This window comes from Danio rerio, chromosome 22, assembly GCF_052040795.2.
Source record: "Danio rerio strain M-AB ecotype USA chromosome 22, GRCz13ab, whole genome shotgun sequence".
NCBI classification, from domain to species: Eukaryota; Metazoa; Chordata; class Actinopteri; order Cypriniformes; family Danionidae; genus Danio; species Danio rerio.
In genome coordinates this window covers 7,098,336-7,119,832 of record NC_141042.1, presented here as the reverse complement: position 1 = coordinate 7,119,832, position 21,497 = coordinate 7,098,336, and the positions used below count along the sequence as shown (strand labels likewise).

General features: G+C 34.5%; 1 protein-coding gene and 1 long non-coding RNA gene across 2 annotated transcripts in view; both read right to left on the bottom strand.

Moving 5' to 3' along the window:
- LOC147838372 (uncharacterized) overlaps positions 1-21,497 on the bottom strand; it is a 280,547-nt gene that overhangs the window by 110,589 nt on the left and 148,461 nt on the right. The window lies entirely within an intron of this gene.
- LOC147831480 (uncharacterized) lies at positions 7,562-20,012 on the bottom strand. The gene is made up of 6 exons (XM_087303762.1): positions 19,659-20,012; positions 14,044-14,367; positions 13,668-13,955; positions 11,147-11,257; positions 11,006-11,067; positions 7,562-7,922 (listed from the first exon to the last, which is right to left on the bottom strand). The coding sequence occupies exons 1-6, from the start codon at positions 19,705-19,707 to the stop codon at positions 7,875-7,877; spliced, it is 882 nt and encodes a 293-aa protein (XP_087159888.1). The 5' UTR covers positions 19,708-20,012; the 3' UTR covers positions 7,562-7,874.

The window sequence follows — 21,497 nt, the reverse complement described above, 5'->3', positions numbered from 1 at the left end:
AGACGCTGCATTAAAAACGCCTCGCGCAAGTGGCAATTCGTTTTTTCTTATTTGACACAAAGATGACATAATACATCCATAAATGCTCATTCAATCCATTAATATTTCTTCGGCATAGTCCCTTTATTAATCTGGGGTCATCACAGCAGAATGAACCGCCAACTTATCCTGCATATGTTTTAGGCAGCGGATTCTATTCCAGCTGCAACCCATAACTGGGAAACATCCATACACACCCATTCACACTCATACACTTCAGACAATTTAGCTTATCCCATTCACCTATACTGCATGTCTTTGCACTTCACACAGAAATGCCAACTGACCCACCCGAGGTTCAAACCAGTGACCTTCTTGCTGTGAGGCGATCGTGACGCCAAATGTTCATACATTTTTTTATTTTATTTTTTTTAATAAATTAAAACATTAAAAACTTTCATTGAGTTAAGATAATGATGACTGTTAAACACGTCATAACATGCTTGTGAAAAGGGTCCATAGTTTCAGATTATTGTATACTGTAAATTAATTTAAAACTGGCACCGGAAAATGAGATGTGAATATAAAGAATAGTGACCAATAATTAATTTGATCATTGTGGATTAAAAAAAAAATTCATATGCTGTATTTAACTTTAGCAGATAATAATCTGAAACTGAAAATGTCTTTTGATAAATCATTCATAACTTACCAATTGGAAGCCACCAGCACAACAAGAACAAAGCAAAAATGTGAACCATTTCCTTTAAGCGTGTTTGACTTTTGGAGTGTTGACTTTTGCAAGCGTGTTTGTAAAGTGTGATTATTCGCTGAAGCCCAGCTTCTTCATCTGGTCTGTGAGTCCTCCCACAACACACTCTCAGAAGTAAAGGTACAAAAGCTGTCATCGGAGTGGTACGGATTAACTTTTGCAGCTTTTAGGTGCTATTCTGTGCTTTTTAAAGACCAAAATATATTTTAAAGCGCAAATGTGTACAGATAGAGCCTTGTATAGTTTACAACCACACACTCTGAACACATGCTGTATGCAAAATCAGTAATGCAGTGACAATCTTATGTCATAATGTAATGAATCTTTTAATAATAGATTTAATAAAGGGTTTGTAATCATGCAGAGGTAATTAATGGAAAAAAAAAAACAGAGTTGAAACTGTCAGCTATCTCACTTTGTCAGAGGTGTGATTATTAGCAACTCAACGCGAGTCAAACTGAAACCTGCTGTGGTTTGATCTTCTTTAGACGCACAATAACCTCTGGTCAGGTGAATTCTGGACAAACAGACACTAAAAGATGATTTCCTGTTCATCTCTTCTAACAGAGCTATTTTTTGATAAATACCCCAGAAAGAGTCAAATAATCAAAGCTAACAGCCAATGTAAAGATTAATATTGCAAATTGTGACTTGTGTTTCTGTCTGTTTAAGTATTAAGTGAATGTTTGCTTTAATTCCTAATGACCAGTTAAAGTCACCAGTTTCAATCTGATAGCAATAGCTTAGAAATATAGAAATACGGTGTTTACATGAATCCTGTTCAGTCCAACAAACTTCATAATAATAATAATAATAATAATAATAGTAGAATAATTTGTTGCATTGTATTTAATGCTTTCTTAACGCTCAAAGCACTTTAGATGTAATGTAGTATAATAATGGTACATTAATAGCTGATTCGAAAAATAGAATCATAAATCATTTTATAAAATTCAAAAAGATTAAATAAAGCAGGTACGAATGAAAGGTATAGTTCAGTATCGTCAGCGAATATTATTATTATTATTATTTTTTTTATAAAGAGGTTTAAAGGAAAATTGAGCCCTAAGGACACGAGGCTCGTCCTCATTAACGACCTTAACACTGAAATACTACAGATCATGTCATTATACAAATGTGTGTTCTTGAAAACCACCAATCATTACTTGCACTCACATACCAATCTCATTGGTCCAATAGTATTAAATGTGACATTTAAGCTAAATAAATCAATAAAAACATTAACATTGTGTTCATTTTAAAATTCAGAATGAAACTCTGTGTGTCATGGTAATCCCTACCATGTTTTTTTAACATACCTCTTACATTTTACATTTACCTAGCAAAGTGTGATAAAAATACTTTCTTTTTCACTACTGGGTATTTGGCGCCAACACTATAAACAACCTGTTTATTTATAGCATACTTTATCATGTAAATAGCTAATGTACATTTATACACACAGTAAACTCAAATAGATTTTTTTTTTTTTTGTGGTTACATTTCTAAGTGCTGTTGGTTAAACTTATAAATACAAACAAAATGATTACAATAAATTTATAATAATAATATTACACCAAATATGCAAGGACAAAACAAAGTAGTTTTCCCAACAGTCCAAAGACATGTGTATGGATGAATTAGGTAAACAAAATTGGCCTTTTGGAGAGTGAGAGAGTGTATGGGTGTTTCCCAGTACTGCGTTGTGGCTGGAAAGGCATCTACTGTATAAAACATATTCTGGCATAGTTTGCGGTTCATTCCACTGTGGTGACACTTGATAAATAAGAGACTAAGCCAAGGGAAAATAAATGAACGATATTTGCAACTATCTTCATTCCTTTACTTAAATTCACAACAGACTATGCAGCACCAACATATTTTTGTTCTTTTACTAATTTAATTTCTTTTTTTGTAATCTTTAAGTCACTCAAGATAAAAGCATATATCAGAAAATTTAATTTAATAGACCCTTTTCACATTTTCGTGTTTCTCAGTGGCATACTCTGTCATAGTTGGGTAAACTTAGAGTGAATGGTAAAGCACAACAAATCTTTTTTTTCTTTTTTTTTTTTTTTTTTACAATCCTGTTTGCTGAAATAATAATAAATAAAATAAAAACGCCACAATGGTGTTATCAAGACTATCAGAAAAAAGGAAAACTGATAACTGCAGCCAGAAGACAGAATAACATCAAATTTACTGTCCTGCCTTAGACGCTGCATTAAAAACGCCTCGCGCAAGTGGCAATTCGTTTTTTCTAGTTTGACACAAAGATGACATAATACATCCATAAATGCTCATTCAATCCATTAATATTTCTTCGGCATAGTCCCTTTATTAATCTGGGGTCATCACAGCAGAATGAACCGCCTACTTATCCTGCATATGTTTTACGCAGCGGATTCTATTCCAGCTGCAACCCATAACTGGGAAACATCCATACACACCCATTCACACTCATACACTTCAGACAATTTAGCTTATCCCATTCACCTATACTGCATGTCTTTGCACTTCACACAGAAATGCCAACTGACCCACCCGAGGTTCAAACCAGTGACCTTCTTGCTGTGAGGCGATCGTGACGCCAAATGTTCATACATTTTTAATTTTATTTCTTTTAATAAATTAAAACATTAAAAACTTTCATTGAGTTAAGATTATGATGACTGTTAAACACTTGTGAAAAGGGTTGTGAAAATGCTTGTGAAAAGGGTCCATAGTTTCAGATTAATGTACTGTAAATTAATTTAAAACTGGCACCGGAAAATGAGATGTGAATTTAAAGAAGAGTGACCAATAATTAATTTGATCATTGTGGATTAAAAAAAAAATTCATATGCTGTATTTAACTTTAGCAGATAATAATCTGAAACTGAAAAAGTTATGGAACAAAATCAATGCCAAAAGTCTTGAATTAAAAAGCTTGTTGAATATCACAAACTGAAAAAAATAATACACCGTATTAACAAGTTCTTGCATTTTAATGACTTGAATTCCAGGGTTTGTATTTTTAGGTCCTGAAATTTAACATATCTGTTTATTTAAGCTTTGAATATTTCAACGAAAAATATTTCAAACACGTTTTCATACTTAAAAATTCAATAATTCATATTCAATTTTCAGATTTCACTTACAAAATATTCAATGCCCTTTAAAAATACGATGTATAATATTCAAATGGTAATTTTCAGTTAATTTTATTTCAGTTCAAATATTCGCTTCCATAAATTCAGTGGATCAAATTCGACTGTTAAAATTCAACATTACATCCGGGAACTGCAGGAAAAGCAATAGACTGCAGATTGAAGATCGCCAGCTGCTCTAGCTTTCACCAGCAGGTAGAGATGGAATAATGTAAGATTTTTAACCCAGTAAACAGGCGAGAAAAAGGCTATTAAAGGCACAAAAGTAGCATTTAATATTAATATCAATGCTTTGGACATTATAAATGATAAAAAGTATGAGTAAAATGCGTAAATGAGGTTTTAGTCATCTATATTTGCCCTTATGTAACGGAAGCCAGCTGGTGATCGCGTAAATCTCAGTTCTCCGATCCAGTGACAGACGTTGTTCTGCAATCTTATCGGAGCTTGTCTCCCATGCCAGCTCGCTCCCTGCTCGGACCGGTGCAGTTACTTGCACATAAACCGTCTTTTGATGAATATGATGTTACACATTTTCTATCTTTATTGACTCTTTCTTCCATAGACGTGAAGTATTATATTGAAAGAATATAAACGTAAGAGAAACAGGAGAGGAAATATTATAATAATACAAAATAGATAAACATTGACAGGGCTAAGAACAATTACGAACAAAGATATTCAAAAGCAGAGAGATTTTATGAGAATGTCACACAAAACAGTTTACTTAGAACTGTTAAACAGTGCAGGTATGATTTAAGGTTGGTTATGGATGGGGCGTCTGATTTAAAATAATTTAACAAAACGTGCGAATGCATTAAAGGAGCGTCTTCAGTTATTATTTAAACGCAGCTATGTCTGGATTGGGATAGGTTATATAATTCCATTATTTAAATTATGATTGTTAATATTAACATTTTATGACGTGTATTTGGGCTATTGCGCTTAAATAAGTCATCCTTCTAAATTAATATTTCTATCCTTTTTATCACTCTGCCTGTCTTTCTCTTCTTTTTTTCTAATTATTGGGGTTCTGCCACGGTTAAACGTTTGCAAAATGTCTTAGTTTGTCCAGAATATTGTTTTATTGTTATGTAGCCTATAGGCGAGAAAAATGTATTAACGCAAATGTGGCAATGTCGCAGCCAATTATAAGTAATAAAATGAGTCGCCTGTGGTTTGATAATAGGCAGTTATAACTGACTTTAATTTGTTTTCAGTATTAAATGAGAAAACCAATATTTATAACTTTTCAGCAACCGTTTGTATTTTATGATTAGCAATGTTGATCTTTTTTGCAGTTATTAAACATATAAACTTATTTAAACTGGTTTAAATTTAATATAGTTGTCACTTCAGCTAGTTTCATAAGATTAATGTTCAGAATGCGTGGTTTGACATGCGTGGTTGAGGGGTTCCTGCAAAGCAGCTCTGTTCATCATTATGGAATCATTACTGAGCTGTAATCGCCATCTACTGGAGAGAATGTATTTGCTCATTTATTCTAATAACTCTTTTCGGCAAGTCTGTTTTATGATTTCACAAAGTCAAACCATTATGTTTTTATTTTATATTTTGAGATGGTCATATTTAAATAAACAATTGCTAGGGTAGCTAAGTATTTTTTTTCTTGTTTTAAAAAAAATCAGTAGCCTATAAAATCATAATTTTTGCTTGACAAAGTTATTGGTTTAGGATTCTGGATGCATTTTTGCTAAATGAGTGTTGGATACTCTCACACTAGTTAAATCAATTATATTATCAGAAATGACAGATATAAGAAATCCATTAATATTCATCACTCTTTTTACAATTATACAAGCAATTTCGCGCCGAAGTCAGCTCCACTTTCGGAAATGGTAAACAGCAAGGTGTTATTCATATAATCCCAAGCATGACATGTCATGATAATAATCGAAACACTCTTGTAGGCTATTCCTATGATTAGCCAAATGTCATGACTTTCACTTTTATTTTACATTATTATGCACAAGCCCAGATATCACCTGAAACTTTGTAAGAATTCCTATCATATATTGGCAGCCATCCAGCATCTCTTAAGTATGATATGCGGCGCTCTGACCGGCCACCGGAGCTCGCGGCCACTCGTTCGACTTTGTCGTGTGCAAGCCACACCGCACATGCAAAAAAACGTCAATCATTTCATTCATTCATCAATTCATTCATTTTCCTTCTGCTTCGTCTCTATTTTAGAGGAAAAGCAATATTCTGGACAAACTAAGACATTTTGCAAACGTGGCAGAACCCCAATAATTAGAAAAAAAGAAGAGAAAGACAGGCAGAGTGATAAAAAGGATAGAAATATTAATTTAGAAGGATGACTTATTTAAGCGCAATAGCCCAAATACACGTCATAAAATGTTAATATTAACAATCATAATTTAAATAATGGAATTATATAACCTATCCCAATCCAGACATAGCTGCGTTTAAATAATAACTGAAGACGCTCCTTTAATGCATTCGCACGTTTTGTTAAATTATTTTAAATCAGACGCCCCATCCATAACCAACCTTAAATCATACCTGCACTGTTTAACAGTTCTAAGTAAACTGTTTTGTGTGACATTCTCATAAAATCTCTCTGCTTTTGAATATCTTTGTTCGTAATTGTTCTTAGCCCTGTCAATGTTTATCTATTTTGTATTATTATAATATTTCCTCTCCTGTTTCTCTTACGTTTATATTCTTTCAATATAATACTTCACGTCTATGGAAGAAAGAGTCAATAAAGATAGAAAATGTGTAACATCATATTCATCAAAAGACGGTTTATGTGCAAGTAACTGCACCGGTCCGAGCAGGGAGCGAGCTGGCATGGGAGACAAGCTCCGATAAGATTGCAGAACAACGTCTGTCACTGGATCGGAGAACTGAGATTTACGCGATCACCAGCTGGCTTCCGTTACATAAGGGCAAATATAGATGACTAAAACCTCATTTACGCATTTTACTCATACTTTTTATCATTTATAATGTCCAAAGCATTGATATTAATATTAAATGCTACTTTTGTGCCTTTAATAGCCTTTTTCTCGCCTGTTTACTGGGTTAAAAATCTTACATTATTCCATCTCTACCTGCTGGTGAAAGCTAGAGCAGCTGGCGATCTTCAATCTGCAATCTATTGCTTTTCCTGCAGTTCCCGGATGTAATGTTGAATTTTAACAGTCGAATTTGATCCACTGAATTTATGGAAGCGAATATTTGAACTGAAATAAAATGAACTGAAAATTACCATTTGAATATTATACATCGTATTTTTAAAGGGCATTGAATATTTTGTAAGTGAAATCTGAAAATTGAATATGAATTATTGAATTTTTAAGTATGAAAACGTGTTTGAAATATTTTTCGTTGAAATATTCAAAGCTTAAATAAACAGATATGTTAAATTTCAGGACCTAAAAATACAAACCCTGGAATTCAAGTCATTAAAATGCAAGAACTTGTTAATATGGTGTATTATTTTTTTCAGTTTGTGATATTCAACAAGCTTTTTAATTCAAGACTTTTGGCATTGATTTTGTTCCATACGTTTGATAATGTCTTATGATGTAAACAACATTGCGATTCTCCATATTCAATTAGTTGTTTGAAAAAATAATAAAAACCATAACAGTTAATAACAGAAAGAAATAAAGTGAAGGATGTGACCAGTATTTAATAGCTAATGTACATTTATACACACAGTAAACTCAAATAGATTTTTTTTTACATTTACATTACATTTACATTACAGTTACATTTCTAAGTGCTATTGGTTAAACTTATAAATACAAACAAAATGATTACAATAAATTTATAATAATAATATTACACCAAATATGCAAGGACAAAACAAAACAGTTATCTGTGCAGAAAGTAAGCGTTGAAATGAAACCAAAAGGATTGATGAAAGATGAAAGCTGAGCTCTTACACTGGTTCTAGTAAGCCTATAGGCTAGATACTATCACCGTCTTTTAGGGACATTGTAATAAACAGCCTGCATGTCTGATTTCTGCAAGGAAAAAAAAAAACTCAGTCAGAAATCTTATGTTATAACAACAGAAAATGTATAGGCCAGTCTATATTTCTCTCTAAATTACATTGCTTTTCTAATAATAATGATAATGTATTATTATACTATAAAAATAATTTATTCAGTATAGGCTGCTAATCCCAAACACATGTAGAACCAAACGTGTTTTACTCCCAAAGTTGATCAGGGGCCTTTTCAGAAAGGAGGTTAAGTGAAAACTCGGAGTATTTTAACCCTGAAATGAGAGAAACTCTGGGCTTTCAGTTTCAAAATGGCAGGTTTGTTAAACTCGACAAAGCAGAGTAAATTAAGCCTGTTTCTGAACGAGAGGTAACTTTAACTCAGAGTCAGTTACCGTGGTCACTTACTCTGTGAATCTAACCTGGTCAGGGGCAGGTTTTATTCTCTAAACTCTGAGTTCTTGTTGGTCTCCTCCCCTTTTTTAAAGATAAAGCGGTATTTCTCACCTTAGCCTTACGTTTCCACCCACCTATTTTAATGCTCATTTTGGAGATGTGCATAAAAACGATTGATGGAAACGTCATGATACACAACTTTTTTAAAATATGCATAAAAAACCCGCACATAACTGAGTAGGATAAACTTTTATTCAATAGAAAAGATGCGCATAAACTACAATGAAAACACTTTTACTGAACAAATTTCATCATGTACATTTTAAAAAAGGTTTGTTTTTTGATGATGAAAATGTGTGTGAACGGACAAACCAGCAGGCTGAGCACACTGTAACACATCTTAAATGTTGTTTTGCTCATTCATTCTAAAAATCCTTAACCATTTCAGTATTAATGGTTTTATTTTATTAATGACCTCCAGAGCGTCTGGAGCATGTCAAGAGCTTCTGTTCTCCGCGTCTCATGGCTTCAAAGGCCCCCACATGTTCATTGTGTGTCAGCATTGTCTTCTGAGGCGCAAGTACATTTATTAAACATAGAAAAGATTGACGCTGCCGCAGCTTCTTCTACCGCAGTAAATTCAGCTTTTACTGTTAATATTTGGTGCCCGTTTAATCAGGAAGTGACGATTTTGTTCTCTTTGACTCGTTGGATGGAAATGCTGCTTAATTGGCACATATCTTTTATGCGATAATCCAGTTTTGCACATAAATTTAATTAATAATATTCGATGGAAACATAGCTATTGCCTACATTTCCAGTCACACAAAGAACAAAGTCGTGGACGAGAATGGCTTGTCCTTTTTTAATAAATAAAGCTTAAATTCACTGACCTTCAACAGGGACAAGTAGCCTAGATTAATTAGGCTGGCTTGTGTAGCAAGCCAGACTATTGTTATCCTATTTTTCTTCTGAGACTAAAAATTAAACTCTATCTCCTCCTAGAGCTTTCAAGCTATGACCACCAAACTCACACCAGACCTCCAAACTGGTTTGACTCTGGTTGCTATATCTTTTCCAACTGATCCGACTTTCGGTTTTCCGAAAAACGTCCCGGGACCGTCGGAAAAATCCCATTGACTTAACATTGGACCAAACTTTGTGACCTCATAACTCTGCATCAGACTGTCCAACAGACTTCTAACTGGGCTTATTTAACTCAGACTACCTAACTGCCAATAACTGATGAGCTTTTAACTTTCTGGCCACACCCTAGCAACCACTTTTGGGACCCTAGAAACTCTCATTGACTTTACATTGGGTCAAACTTTGTGAGCTCATAACTCTACATGAAACTGTCGCACAGACTTTTAACTGGGCTCATTTAACTCAGACTACCAAACTACCAATAACTCATGAGCTTTTAACTTTCTAGCCACACCCCTAACAACCAGATACGGCACTCTAGCAACAGTCCCATAGACTGCCATTATAGAGGTTCCGATCGATATCGTCATGCTGCAGACATGTGTTGCTTTTAACTGTTCATACTGGCAAATTCAGCTGGAGAAGAAATGGTGATCTCTTATGCAAGATATTGCAATAGTCACTCGTAAAATCTGCGCTCCATTGATAATACCTTTTTAGTTGTGGTGCGCGCGCTTAACTCTGAGTTGGTCTACTCAGTTGATTGACCCAACTCAGATCAGCTGTTCTGAAACCGTTGCTGTTTTCTTTTTTTATATATTTATTTATTTATTTTTATTTTTTATTTATATTTATTTTTATTTATTTATTTATTATTTATTTATTTATTTTTATTTATTTGTTTATTTTTATGAGTTATTTTATTTTTATATTATCTATTTTGTATATATATCACTCAATTTCCTTTTCTACATGTTATCACTATATTTAAATTGTTTTATTTATTTATTTTTTTAAGAGTTTAAAACTAAAAATAATAAAAATAAATAATAAATATGTGGTTTTTATAAATTTGACTGCTGAACTGCTCGTAGATTGGGGTCGTGGATATATTAAATTATTACGTAACATTACATTTATTAAAATTTGATTTTATCATATATTAATAATATTTAATTGTTAAAATTGTAATAGCTTGACTCTGACTGTATAAAATAGGACAGATAGCAATATTATATATAGATTATAGATATTATTTAAACATCTATATATTTATTGTGGTCCTGCAAGAGTTCTGGGGGCCTAAGCGACTGCTTGCTTAATGGTTAAATCTGCCCATGAAAAACCATCACTACACCCGTTACATAGCAGGAAATGGACTGATTAAAAATGAAAAACAGGTTCAATGCATTTTTTATAGACATGTATTTTTACTGTAATTATTTAAGTAGCTTTTTAATGATTTTTTTTGTTTTTTTGTTACAAAAAGAATTCTGAAACATTTATATAATCCGCAACATGAAACATACCTTTTTTAAAATGCAAAGAATTTGCAAAATGGCATACTCGGGCTTAGTATAGGCACATATGTACGTAAAAGCATGCTTAAACTGTTCTTTTGATCTGTTCTGTATTTAGTGGTAAAAATGATGACAGTTGGCCAAGTGCTGTTCACTGACTCTCTGATGCACATCAAGCACAAAACTTCAATCAGCAAACTTTAACTGCACTAACTTACACTGCACCAACGTATTGCTAGATGTCATTGAAGTTTCTTACCTTTTTTCGTGATTTTTCTTTACACAATGTTGAATCAGATTGGTCTTCCTCACAGTTATGAACTGCATTAAACAGAGATGTGTTAAAACAATGATGTCAATAATATTTGTGAATATTTTCTTTAAACATTTTAGACCTAACCTGTTTTTCTACATTTCTTGGAGATGCAGCACATCACGGCAGACACTAAAATCAACAGAGACCCAACAGCAGCACAAATCCACACAATGTTGAACAGATGCAGATCCTCATCTGTAATAGATAAAAATAAGTCAATGATGAAAATGAATCTGTCTGATCGACAACACAGTCAAACAGCTGCACTGTATCCCATTCACCTTTTTCTGCATGCGACTATTGTGGGTCAAACTATGTTGCAATTGGTGTGAAAATTTACAATCACAAGAACTGAGACGAAAAAATCAAGTGATAGGATTATGCTTTAAATAATTCAGTAACATACTGTAGTGAAAAGTGAGGTACATTTGGCGTTGTGCTTTCTTTTGAACAGTTTTATATATTTTTTTAATCATTTTTTATTTCTTTATTTTTTTTCTTACTGTTGATCATCAGTCCATAGTTTCTGGCTTTTATGTGAAGTGTTATATAAAGTATTGTGTGTGTGTGTCTAAGAGAGAGAGAGTGTGTAAGAGAGGTCTTTGTGCTCTTATCTTAATACTATTGGGTTCCATTCTATCAGCCCAATTTTGGTAAAAAGAAAAGTGCTCAATCAATCATTGGGTTATTATTATTATTATTGACACTATATGCTCAATTTAACCCAACATTTAGGTGTCAATAATTTGCTCAAATTGGGTTGAAATGGCATCCAGCATTTTTGAAAGATTTTCACATTGCAAGATCTTCTTTAAAATTGAGTTAAGCTTTTCTCTCCTGTTGACTTGCAGATCAAAAATGACCCGTGCACAATTTTAACAGCAGGCCAAAACTAAATGAAAATAGTTTTTTTTTTTATCTTTTTTTTTCCAATTTTTTAAAAAAGTTTTTTTTTCCAAACAGAAAGAAATAATATTTTCTTTTTCATATTTTCTTCATATTTTATATACAATGATTGCCATGCCAGCTAAACCATTTTTACACCACAAAAACTAGGCACACACACACACTCTCTCAATAAGAATCTGCTGCTTTAACATTTATGGATACTGTCTTGCTAATCTTTTTACACTTGTATTAATAATATTATAAAATATAAACCTCTACTTTAATCAAAAATAGAGTTTGCAATAAAGATGTTTCCTCATTTAAATTAGATTTGAGGATTGAAAATAAGATTAGCTCCTTTATTTTAATTGATTATTTTTACAGGTTTTAGGAAGGCAGCGTATTATTGACACTTTTGGACACAGATTATACAGATTTCTAAGACTGACAATAAATTGTTCATCCATCAAACCTGAACAGTCTTAATTGGAGTTACAGATTATAATCAACAGAGTAACAGACTGGGAAATTACATTTCATTTGCTTAAGTACAATCTCAAATTGTTTTTTTTTTTATTGTTTTTTTTATCAACAACGCTTGTTTAATATTTTTAAATATTTTATTTTTTAAACCCAATGGTTGGGTTTTTCCACATTTGACCTAACATTTGGTTATAAGAATCCAGATAGTTTTTTAGTCTAGACAAACATTACATCCATTTTAGTGGATGTACTAAAATTAGTGCACTTTGAACTTTTTCTCTTTGAGCTGGACGTTTTATTCCACACTGGCTCCTTTCCTCCGTCCACTCATTCATCGTCTGTAATCAAAACTGTAGTTGAATATTTTGTCACTAAAATGCTGGGTTGTATTAACCCAATGTTGGATCATAAATTCATTCATTCATTTTCTTTTCGGCTTAGTCCTTTTCTTAATGTCGCCACCGCAGAATGAACCACAAACTGGTCCAGCTTATGTTTTACGCAGCGGATGCCCTTCCAGCTGTAACCCATCATTGGGAAACAATCATACACACACATTCACACACATACACTGCAGTCAATTTAGTTTATTCAATTCACCTATAACGCATATGTTTGGACTGTGGGGGAAACCCACACCAGCACTGGGAGAACATGTAAACTCCACACAAAAATGCCAACTGACCCAGCGAAGCTTGAACCAGCGACCTTCCTGCTGTGAGGCGACAGCACTACTTACTGCGCCACCTGGGTCATAAATTGACAAACCCAATGTTGGATTTAATTTTTTTAATTAAATTTAAATCTTTTTTTAAACCCAAATTTTGAGTTGAAACAAATAAAACATTAGAGCTGCGTATATATAAATAACAACCTATTGCAATTATTATGACTTTTTTTATTGTGGTGTATTGTGTTTACTGTGAACTCAACTTTGAGTCAAATATGGACAACGGCTGGGTTACATTATTTTAAATTAAAATTAAAAACAACAATTGGGTTTGCCCATATTTGGCACCATAATGCACATTTTTAGGGTTCGATTATAGCGCAGACAAAAAGAATGTAAAATACTTTCCCATAAAAAGCAGAATAGCTGCTCACCCGTTCAGTGGATGAACTGTTGAAGAGTAATACCTACTCATTGTACCCAGTTAAACAAACAGCAACAACATTTTACTGATTGTTTATAGTAGTTTAACAATCATGGGGTTGAATGTTAAAATCAACATACCTGGACACGGCTGGCAGAGTGTGTTGATGTCCAGATGTGTGGTCTGGTTGCTGATGGTGTTGTTGATCACACAGCTGTAGGTGTTGTTATCTTGATATTCCACCTCCAGAGGTAGAGAGAGACTGATGCTGAGATCAGACACACTGATGCTGGACAATACACTGTTTCCTTTGTACCAGGAGAGACTCACAGCGCTCACATTCACCACTGAACACAACACTGAATAATTATACTGGGATGATGAACACAGAGAAGAGTTGAAGATGAGGGCAGGAACAAGCAGACGTGCTGGAAAACATGAGAATAGAGATTTTCAGTACAGAGTTTGAGTGTAAATTGTTGAAGAATTTGTGAAGGATTAAAGAACTTTACTCGCCATGAACAGAAACATTGAATATTTTTGATGGCCATTTTTTTCCGCTTATATCAAGATTATAAATTCCCGCATTTTCAGATGTGATGTTTGTGATGGTCAGAGATCCAGTCTGTCTGTCCATCTTAAGTCTGTCTCTGAATCTGTCAGTGCCATCAAATGTGGAGAAGATTTGCTCCTTAATGCTGATTTTAGCTATAAGAGTGTTTTCGGCTCCAAAACTCCACAGCATGTTCTCCCAATGTATTATAGTAACACCAGAGTTTAGAGTAACAGAATCTCCTTCAGTCACTGACACAGACACTTTTAGTTTCTTAGCAAACACACCTAAAGGACAGAAACCACTTTAGACTCAGATTAAGATTCTAAAGTACTCCTAATTAACAGATGAATGTACGCAAATATAAGGCGTTGTAATGTAACAAGCTGAAAAGAATAATCTGGTAATGTTACCAAAGACTATAGAATACACGAGACATGTCACTCGCATAGTTTTGAATAAGGAAATGTGTAACGGTCAATATGGCAAATGAAGCCCCGCCTTCTAGTACAGAAGCCAATCAGCGATCGCTGTAGACTGACGATTTTTGGGGGGAGAAACTCGGACCAGACTGGTGCTTTTACATTACAACAGTTTATTGATCAACAAACACACTGGAATCTCAGTGAATACTTGCTTCACAGACATAAGAAATATATCCACATAAAGCTTAAACTCTGTTTTATAAGTGCACTTGCTTCATTTAAAAGTAAAGTTTTTTGATTTTGTAATCTGTATGAAATGAATACGAGGTACAGCCCGCCTGTGAAATGCACATCACTTCACAGCAACTACTCGAACACCCACAAACTTACAGAGTTGCTGTCATTTCTGCCAGAGATTCACTATCAAGACCAAGTTGTGAATTACGTCAGAAGAGCAGCGCGATCAGACGATCAATATCCACAGGATAATAATGTGCATCAGCCATAAATGAGGTTGGTGTCATGATCTCCTTCTTTTTGAGTGTGCATGCACATTAGCTCGGACAACCTGAAAATATTCTGATTTTGTTTAATTCTGGCGTTTAGAAATAAAACCTATGAGACCTATGTTTTTGTTTAGATGTATTGGTGATTCCAAATCTGCATCGTAATCGTAAGCTTGACTAACAGTTTTGAAGAATTTGATGTTTCCCCATTCAAGCAGAGTGCCCGAGCATACTGACTTAGAGGCATTTAAAAGATTGCCGCAGGGTGAAATTACTTGCCTTAAAGGTATTTTGATGTTACAAGTCTTTTTAATATAGCTCATTTAACTAGCAAATTTACCTGGTTCCCCTCTGTTCATCAGTTTGCACTTGGAAGCCATGTACAACAAATTCAATACACTGATATTTGCAATGATGGCTCAGTGGTTGGCACTGTCGCTACATAGCAAGAAGTTCATTGTTTTGAGTCCCGACTGGGCCAGTTGGAATTTCTGCATGTTCTCCACACTTCATGTAGGTTTAGAGGTCTGCATTCATGTACCACAGGACCCAACCAGATTTCTTGCGGTGTGGGAATAAATTTCCCTAAAAATGCGGTAGTGGTCGGTGTTATGATTTATGTTTTCTTTCTGTCTTTTTTTTTCACCCTCCTCTTCGTTTGCTCAACCCTTAGGTTTCTTATTGGTTTATTATTCTGTCCTTCATCATTATGACGCTGTCCGGTTCCACCAATCCCAGGACGAGCCGCAAGGATTTAAAGCCCTGTCAGACCAGTGTGTGGTGTGCGCCCTGCCTCGGCGGTACCCTTTGTGCTCCATGCAATTTGTTTGTGCAAATGCTTCATCTATTTTGTGATTGATCTGTTACTGTGATAATTCGAGTTTGCTTGTTGAACTTCGTTGGCTTTAAGTAACATAGTATGATGGTTGTTGTGTGATTCTAAACTAATTTTCCAATATTGAGTAAAAGCTTAAATAAGAGTAACTGATCCTTGCCTCATTCTTGATCTGTCGCACACATTACACCTGTCTCACTTAAATGTTACAGCATCCCACTTTAACATCATAAACACGTAACAGTCGGTAACTCTGGTGTAATTTTAATGGGATCAGGCTGTAGAGTCCTGACGTTATTTCAGAATAGCGTATCTGTGATTTCCTCATTCTAATAGGCTACTTGTACAAGATGGCACCGGTGAGCTTCCGATTTGCAAGTGTGTGTGTGTTCATATCCAGTCGCATAGAACTATGACGGAAGAGATGAAGGTTTTTCTCTGCGTTGTTAAAATCATTATTTTATTATTAAAAAAGAAGCTTGACTCAAACATGGTCATGTGAAGGTGATTTCATTTTGCTTCTGCATAACACACAATTAGGCAATCTCTCTTAATATCAGCCGAGTCTGTTTTGCGTCTCTCAACAGACAACAGTACAAGCTTTCAACACACTCACACTTTACAACATGCATACATGCATATGAGATGTATAATATCACAGATTGTAAATTTAAATATTAGTAATAAAGTAGCAATAGGCGAGGCAGTGGCGCAGTAGGTAGTGCTGTCGCCTCCACAGCAAGAAGGTCTCTGGGTCGCTGGTTCGAACCTCGGCTCAGTTGGCGTTTCTGTGTGGAGTTTGCATGTTCTCCCTGTCTCCACGTGGGTTTCTTCCAGGTGCTCCGGTTTCCCCCACAGTCCAAAGACGTGCGATACAGGTGAATTGGGTAGGCTAAATTGTCCGTAGTGTATGAGTGTGTGTGTGAATGTGTGTTTGTGGATGTTTCCCAGAGATGGGTTGCAGCTGGAAGAGCATCAGCTGCGTAAAAACTTGCTGGATAAGTTGGCGGTTCATTCCGCTGTGGCGACCCCGGAATAATAAAGGGACTAAGCCGACAAGAAAATGAATGAATGAATGAATGAATGAATAGTAGTAATAATACAATAAAACTTCCTTAAAATATATTAATTTACTACAGCATTAGCATTTCTTAGATATTAATCAACATAACGCACACAATTAGGCAAACTCTCTCAATATCAGTTGAGTCTCTCTTTTGCCTGGTAACCACTAACATGTTTGAATACAGATACTCCATTATTAAACACAATGCTGCATTGTTCATCCTATTAATAAATTACAATGCATCTAGCGTTTATAAAATATATATTTACACATACATGTATGTAGTCATGATATATAAACATGATCTGGTGCCGTTTGTGGTTCTCATCTCGTAGTCAGACAGAGAGGTCTCTAAGATGGAGCATCTAGGTTGATGATCCCAAGCTCTCGGTGTGGTTAGGGTATAGTTGTTTCATGCAAAAACACAAGGAATAACTCCCTTTTTTCAGTCCACCAGAAAAGTAAAATTATCTTTAGGATGTGCACTACTCAATAGTAGTTTTTGTAGGACTGAAATGATCCCAACGGAATTTGAGTAACCACCGAGTACAAACTCCAGCATCATCAGGGATAGAAGGAAAGCAGATCAGTGCAGTGAGGTAGGCCTATGCAGCAGCGTAGTGAGGATGTCCTCTCCTGTCGCTGATAATTTTTATTTATTTATTTAGTTTTTTAAACATGCTTATTTTTGGTAACGAAAGTGCTAAATCTACACCTCTTCCTTCATAGTTCTATATGAACACGCACACACTTGCATCTCGGAAGCTCTGCGGTACCATTTTATGCAACTATAATTGAGCACTAGTGCAGCCAGTGCTCACGACTGTTACACATGCTGAACGCATGATCAGGGCTTTCTGCTCATGTTTTTTTTTTTTTTTTCACACATCTTCTGCATAACAGTCCTCAGAGTGGGCTTTACCATGGCAGAGCAAACTGAAGATGCACTGTCCTTAAAGAACGTTCAGCTTGCATTAGAAAACGGTCAGTTTACTGTTAGGAAACCCACATCAGGCAAGTCTGTTGTATGGGAGTCTGTTTCACGTGTCATAGACACAAATGGAAAAAAACAATTACCCTTTGCGCGATGTGATAATATCTCAAAGTTTTACCCTTTAGCAATCACAAGACTGGAAGCTCAGGTTTAAGGTAGCACTTATTACAAAGGGGCAAATAAAACTGACATTTAGCCTACAATCCTTGCACAGCCTACACTTTATCTGTTGTCTCTCTATTTTGGTAGTACCCAAATTAAATGTGAGATTTTGGAAACCAGATCTAAATTTAGCAGGAACAGTTTGGTAGAAAATATTCTAAGTGGGCAACGGGTGAACAAAGACTTAATATACAATGTGAGCGGTCTGGTGCGGAATAAAAACTAGCAAGAGCAGGATTTTTAAAAAATCAGTCCCGTGCAGACCTCTGCGTGGGTTTCCTCCAGGTGCTTCGGTTTTCCCAACAGTCCACAGACATGTGTATAGATGAATTGCGTAAACATAGCATTTTCTGTATAAGATTGTGTGTTTGAGTTTGACAGAGTGTATGGGTGTCTTCCAGTACTGCGTTGTGGCTGGAAAGGCATCTACTGTATAAAATATATTCTGGCGTATGTTGTGGTTCGTTCCACTGTGGCGACACTTTTTAAATAAGAGACTAAGCCAAGGGAAAGTGAATGAATAGATGATATTTGCAGCCAACTTCATTCCTTTCCTTAAAGTCACATCAACAGACTATGCAGAACCAACATATTTTTGCTCTTTTGCTAATTTAATTTCTTCTTTTGTCGCCTTTAATTCACTCAAGATAAAAGCATATATCAGAAAATTTACTGCAATAGACCCTTTTAGCATTTCCATGTTTCTCAGTAGCATACATAGTCATAGTTGGGTAAACTTGTGTGGGAGAATGGTAGAGCACAAAAAATCTCAAATCTTTTTTTTATTATTTTTTTATAGTCCTATTTGCTGAAATAATACAAATAAAAAAAACCCACAACGGTTTTAATCAAGACTGTCAGAAAAAAAGGGAAAAAACTGTGAGACTGATAACTGCAGCCAGAGGACAGAATAACATCAAATTTACTGTCCTGCCTTATAGACGCTGCATTACAAACACCTCGAACAAGTTGCAATTCGTGTTTGGTAATTTGACTCAAAGATGATATAATACATCCATAAATACTCATTTAATACTCATTAATTTTTCTTCAGCTTAGTCCCTATATTAATCCGGGATCACCACAGCAGAATGAACCGCCAATTTATCCAGCATTTGTTTTACGCGTGCAGCATATGCCCTTCCAGCTGCGACCCATCACTGGAAAACATCCATAAACACCCATTCGCACACACTACAGATAATTTAGCTTACCCAATTTACCTATAGTGCATGTCTTTGCACTCCACACAGAAATGCCAACTGACCCACCTGAGGTTCGAACCAGTAACCTTCTTGCTGTGAGGCGATAGTGACGCCAAATGTTTATACATTTTTAAAATAAATTGAAGTATTAAAAACTTTTAATGAGTTAAGAATATGATGACTGTTAAACACGTCATAACACTGTTGTGAAAATGGTCAATAGTTTCAGATTAGTGTATACTGTAAATTATTTTAAAACTGGCACCCTGATCAATAATTAATTTAATCATTGTGGATTTAAAAGAAAATGCATAAACTGTATATAATGTTAGCAGATAATAATCTGAAATTGAAAAAGTCATTTGATAAATCATTCATAACTTACCAATTGGAAGCCACCAGCACAACAAGAACGAAGCAAAAATGTGAACCATTTCCTTTAAGCGTGTTTGACTTTTGGAGTGTTGACTTTTGCAAGCGTGTTTAAAAAAAGTGTGATTATTCGCTGAAGCCCAGCTTCTTCATCTGGTCTGTGAGTCCTCCCACAACACACTCTCAGAAATAAAGGTACAAAAGCTGTCATCGGGGTGGTACTGATTAACTTTTGCAGCTTTTAGGTGCTATTCTGTGCTTTTTAAAGACCAAAATATATTTTAAAGCGCAAATGTGTACAGACAGAGCCTTGTATAGTTTACAACCACACACTCTGAACACATGCTGTATGCAAAATCAGTAATGCAGTGACAATCTTATGTCATCATGTAATGAATCTTTTAATTATAGATTTAAAAAAGGGTTTTGTAATCATGCAGAGGGGATTAATGGAAAAAAAAACAGAGTTGAAACTGTCAGCTATCTCACTTTGTCAGAGGTGTGATAATTAGCAACTCAACGCGAGTCAAACTGAAACCTGCTGTGGTTTGATTTTCTTTAGACGCACAATAACCTCTGGTCAGGTGAATTCTGGACAAACAGACACTAAAAGATGATTTCCTGTTCATCTCTTCTAACAGAGCTATTTTTTGATAAATACTCCAGAAAGAGTCAAATAATCAAAGCTAACAACAAATGTAAAGATTAATATTGCAAACTGTGACTTGTGTTTCTGTCTGTTTAAGTATTAAGTGAATGTTTGCTTTAATTCCTAATGACCAGTTAAAGTCACCAGTTTCAATCTGATAGCAATAGCTTAGAAATATAGAAATAAGGTGTTTACATGAATCCTGTTCAGTCCAACAAACTTCATAATAATAATAATAATAATAATAATAATAATATTAATAATAATAGTAGGATAATTTGTTGCATTGTATTTAATGCTTTCTTAACGCTCAAAGCACTTTAGATGTAATGTAGTAGTATAATAAAGGTACATTAATAGATGATTCGAAAAATAGAATCATAAATCATTTTATAAAATTCAAAAAGATTAAATAAAGCAGGTACGAATGAAAGGTATAGTTCAGTATCGTCAGTGAATATTATTATTATTATTTTTTTATAAAGAGGTTTAAAGGAAAATTGAGCCCTAAGGACACGAGGCTCGTCCTCATTAACGACCTTAACATTGAAATTCTATAGATCATGTCATTATACAAATGTGTGTTCTTGAAAACCATCAATCATTACTTGCACTCACATACCAATCTCATTGGTCCAATAGTATTAAATGTGACATTTAAGTTAAATAAATCAATAAAAACATTAACATTGTGTTCATTTTAAAATTCAGAATGAAACTCTGTGTCATGGAAATCCCTACCATGTTTTTTTAACGTACCTCTTACATTTTACATTTACCTAGCAAAGTGCAATAAAATAGTCTCTTTTACACTACTGGGTATTTGGCGCCAACACTATAAACAACCTGTTAATTTATAGCATACTTTATCATGTAAATGACCCCCCCCCCCCGCCACCCTTTAGGACACTAGAGGGCGATGATGTTTTGGTTACGTTTGATAATGTCTTATGATGTAAACAACATTGCAATTCTCCATATTCATTTAGTTGTTTGAAAAAAGAATAAGAACCATAACAGTTAATAACAGAAAGAAATAAAGTGAAGGATGTGATCAGTATTTAATAGCTAATGTTCATTTATACACACAGTAAACTAGATAGAATAGATTTTATAGATTTTTTTTGTGGTTACATTTCTAAGTGCTGTTGGTTAAACTTATAAATACAAACAAAATTATTACAATAAATTTATAATAATAAT

Bases quoted from the DNA above. Each gene is read 5' to 3' on its own strand.
- LOC147831480 (XM_087303762.1), bottom strand. From the start codon at position 19,707: ATGGTTCACATTTTTGCTTCGTTCTTGTTGTGCTGGTGGCTTCCAATT. The intron at 11,068-11,146 runs GTTAGGTCTAAA...TGTTTAATGCAG, and splicing joins CAAGAAATGTAGAAAAACAG to TTCATAACTGTGAGGAAGAC. The intron at 7,923-11,005 runs GTAAGAAACTTC...TTTTCCTTGCAG, and splicing joins AAGAAAAATCACGAAAAAAG to AAATCAGACATGCAGGCTGT.